Genomic DNA, 3,663 nt, shown 5'->3' on the forward strand with positions numbered 1-3,663 from the left:
GAACATGTACCCAAAACGTTCACACCCCCAGGTGTCCCCCAAGTGGAATCATTATTTTGAACATGATACTGGTATTTGTAGGGTTGTTGTTGTTGTTTTAAAGGTTTTATTTATTTATTTTTAGACAGAGGGGAACCGTGGAGGGAGAGAGAGAAGGAGAGAAATATCAATGTGTGGTTGTCTCTCACGTCTGCCCTACTGGGGACCTGGCCCACAACCCAGGCACGTGTCCTGACTGGGAATCGAACCAGTGACCCTTTGGTTCACAGGCCAGCGCTCAATCCACTGAGCCACACCAGCCAGGGAGATTGTTGTTTTTTTGTGTTTTTTTAAGAGGTCTTATCTTAAAAAGCAGGGCCTTTCCCCTCAGCACTGTGCACAGTCGGGCTGGTCATCCTCTGTGGGGAGGTCTGTCCTGGTTGCTGTGGGGTATCCAACCTTTTGGCATCTCTGGGCCACACTGGAAGAAGAAGAGTTGTCCTGGGCTACACATTAAATACACAAACACTAACAAAAACTAATGAGCAAAAAAAAGGCTTTAAGTAAATTTACGATTTTGTGTTGGGCTCCATTCATAGCCATCCTGGGCGCCATCCTGGCCCCATCCTCGCGTGTTAGACACCCCTGTGAGGGCCTTGAGCAGTATCCCTGGCTCTTACCTACAAGAGACTAATAGCACCCCCCAGTGGTGACTACCAGAAATGTCCTGGCCGCTGCCCACTGTCCTCTGGGGAAAAAAGTCCCTACCCCAGTTGAAAACTACTTTAGTGACAGAAGCTGAAATATTTACAGATGATATAAACACCTGGGATTTGCATCAGAATAGCAAGGGAGGGAGGAGTGAGTGAAAGTGGAGAAGACATAGGAGTGGCCTCGAGGTGATAACTGTTGAATCTGAGTAGTGGGTATGGGGTGGGGGTCATTATTCTATTTTCCCTACTCTGGATGTGTTTGACATTTTCCCATGGAAAAAATTAGAATGACGAGGGAAATTCAAATCAAATCTGGACTGTAGTTCATCTTAAGATACCCATGTTGCTTTTCTGGTTACAACAAACATGTTGTGCTTATGGAAGATAAGAACATCAGGGGGAGCCGGGTAAGGGTACATGAGAACTCTCTAGAACTTGGGCTACTTATTTAAATCTGAAATGATTTCAAAATTAAAAGTTTATTTTAAGAAAAGGTTTAAATGAATAATCAATGAACACATCCAAAATCAGCAGCCCGCGTGCCCAGGATTGGAACGGAGGCCGAATGAACAGAGCGACTTTGAATATCCTGCCCCTCCCCCCGGCCCACGTCTTCTCACTCACCTGCAGACAATGACGGCCAGCCTTGGGCTCTGCAGGGCTTTGTCACAGGGGTAGCATGAGGGGACAGCGGCCCAAGCAGCCCTATAGCATGCAGGGCGAGAATCTGTTTTCAAACCCATTTTATTCTCTCCAGACTAGAAACACTCATTCCTACCCTACCCACCCTGATCTTCGCCAGCCAGGTCCGCGGGCCTCAGAGTGAGCCTGGGGAACTCTCGGAGGACTCCATGGCCTCAGCCACCCCCACAGAGGTGGCACTGCAGCGGTGGTGCGGGCTGGCTCGGGCCAGCAGCTCCAGCCTCCGGGAGCGCAGCCGGGCCTGGATGGCCCAGATAGGGGGCTGGTAGCCCTGCGGTGGGGGGTCCTCGTCGATGCTCTCGATGGTGGAATCAGAGCTGTCTTCTGTGCTGGACACTGACTGTTTGCACACGGGGCAGGAACGCTGGGCAGCCTGGGAGAACCAGGGGTCAATGCACTTGCAGTGATAAATATGGGAGCAGGGCAGGATCTTGAGCTGCTCTCCCTCTTCATACTCGTCCAGGCAGATGGCGCACGTGTCATTGAGCCGTGTGAAGGTGCGGACCTGAGCCTTCCGGCAGGCCGGCATCTTAACCACTGCGGGCCCGCAGGTCCACCAGGACCACAGCCAGTTCCACAGGTATCGCAGGATGAAAAAAGCAGACATGAGCAGAGCCAGGGCGCAGCCCAGAGCCCAGGAGATGGCCAGCACAGGATGGCAGTCCAGGTCAGGGCACGGCGGGTAGTTGGGCAACAAGAGGACGTGGGCTGACTTGTCACAACACACGATGAGTCGCAAGTCCTCTGAGGTGGCCTCGCCCACGAACACTGCAGGGATGGAGATCTGCCGCCGCAGGTCCTCATAGACATGTGCCATGCGCACGAGATCATCTGAGAGGACGTTGTGCACAATGGCGGCCTTGAAGCCAGCCTGCTGGGCATGCAACACCTTCAGATCAAACGTGCAATCATAGCGACGGATGAGCACAATGGCGCCCAGGGAGCCGTTGCCCCCCGGCTGCGGGCCCTCGATGGGATGGCATGCGTTAGCCGGCTTGGCCTCCATCAGGTAGCCCCGCACACCCTCGGGGGCCAGGGGCACCCCGAACATGGCTGGCAAATCTTCAAAGTCCACTGTGCTCGAGTTGCCATCTAGCACAGCCCGCACCAACGCCTGTGAGGGCACCAGCAGCGCCAACAGGATCAGCGAGGCCCTGACCACCCTCAGGGCCAGGGCCGGCCGCCGCCACCCCATGGTTACCCCCGCCCCTCCTCCACTGCCTGCTTCGGTTGGAACCTTGGTCCCACTGGGAATGGCAGATGGGAGGCCTTTGGGCATCTCCAGGGACTCCCGGGTGCTGCAGCCAGGATGGAATGGAGGTGAGCTTCAAGGGCAGGCTCACAGGCAGGTAAGCAGAGCAGCTGGGACCTGCGTAGCCCTAGGCGGAAACTGCTTCTGGTGGCAGGCACGTTTGCATTGTGTATTTGAAGGCTGGTCTCAGGAGGAACTGACCCTAGCGGGGTGGCCTTGCTGGCAGATGACACTGAGGCCAGGAGCCCCCAGGATTCCAGATGCCCCCACCCTCTGTGACATCGTCCAGTTACATTCTGCCCCCAGGAGCCCCAGCTACCTAGGCCTGTGGCAGAGACCGAATTCCCAGGTCCCTGACCTGAGGGCCTGGGTAGCCTGTGTAAAAACTTCTGGAAGTCTCTGAGCATCCCCAGCTCCTCGGCTCTATGAGGTCATATGTGAGCTTGAGGCCCCAAGTGGCATGTAGCCAGGACTCACACTGTGTATGAGCCTCATCTTCCTGTGCCTCTCAGTGACCCAACAAGGAAAGTGCCAATGTTACCCCTTTTTGAGATTCCTAGAAGGACCCAGAATTTTTCAAGGCACCCTATCCCCATGAGGACAGTTCTTAAAACCCAAATACCAGACTTCCTCCCTCTCTCCTCCTTGCTCACTCTGCTGCAGCCCACACGAGCCACCTTACTGCTCCTACAACTTGCCAAGCATAGTCCTGCCCCAGGGCCTTTGCACAGGCTACTTCCTCCGTCTGCAGTGACCTTTCTCCCTGGCGCCAGCTATTTCTCATGACTCAGGTCTGAGTTCATATGTACTCAGAGTCTACCTGGAATTGATCTGGGGGAGGGAGAGTGCCAAGGGCAGGGCGGGGTGGCCCCACGTCCTCACTGCCTGGTAGGCCTCCTACACCACAGAGGTTTATTCTCTCACTTTAGAGGTTTCTCTCCAGCTGAGTCTCTAACCGTCTCCCATTCTTTTCAGAACCCTGGGCATCAGCCTCACATCCTCCCCACCCTGAGCCTG

The 3,663-nt window shown here is 54.8% G+C and overlaps 1 protein-coding gene across 1 annotated transcript; it reads right to left on the reverse strand.

Annotated features, from left to right (window-relative positions):
• Window positions 1–1,509: 1,509 nt before the first annotated feature.
• On the reverse strand, window positions 1,510–2,928 carry ZNRF4 (zinc and ring finger 4). The gene is given in 3 exon segments (XM_054562124.1): window positions 1,510–2,601; window positions 2,604–2,840; window positions 2,842–2,928. Coding segments are annotated over 3 exon segments (1,416 nt in total).
• Between the last annotated feature and the right edge of the window lie 735 nt (window positions 2,929–3,663).

This window comes from Pteronotus mesoamericanus, unplaced genomic scaffold (genome assembly GCF_021234165.1).
Source record: "Pteronotus mesoamericanus isolate MK-2021 breed Mesoamerican mustached bat unplaced genomic scaffold, CSHL_Meso_final scaffold_636, whole genome shotgun sequence".
Taxonomy (NCBI): Eukaryota; Metazoa; Chordata; class Mammalia; order Chiroptera; family Mormoopidae; genus Pteronotus; species Pteronotus mesoamericanus.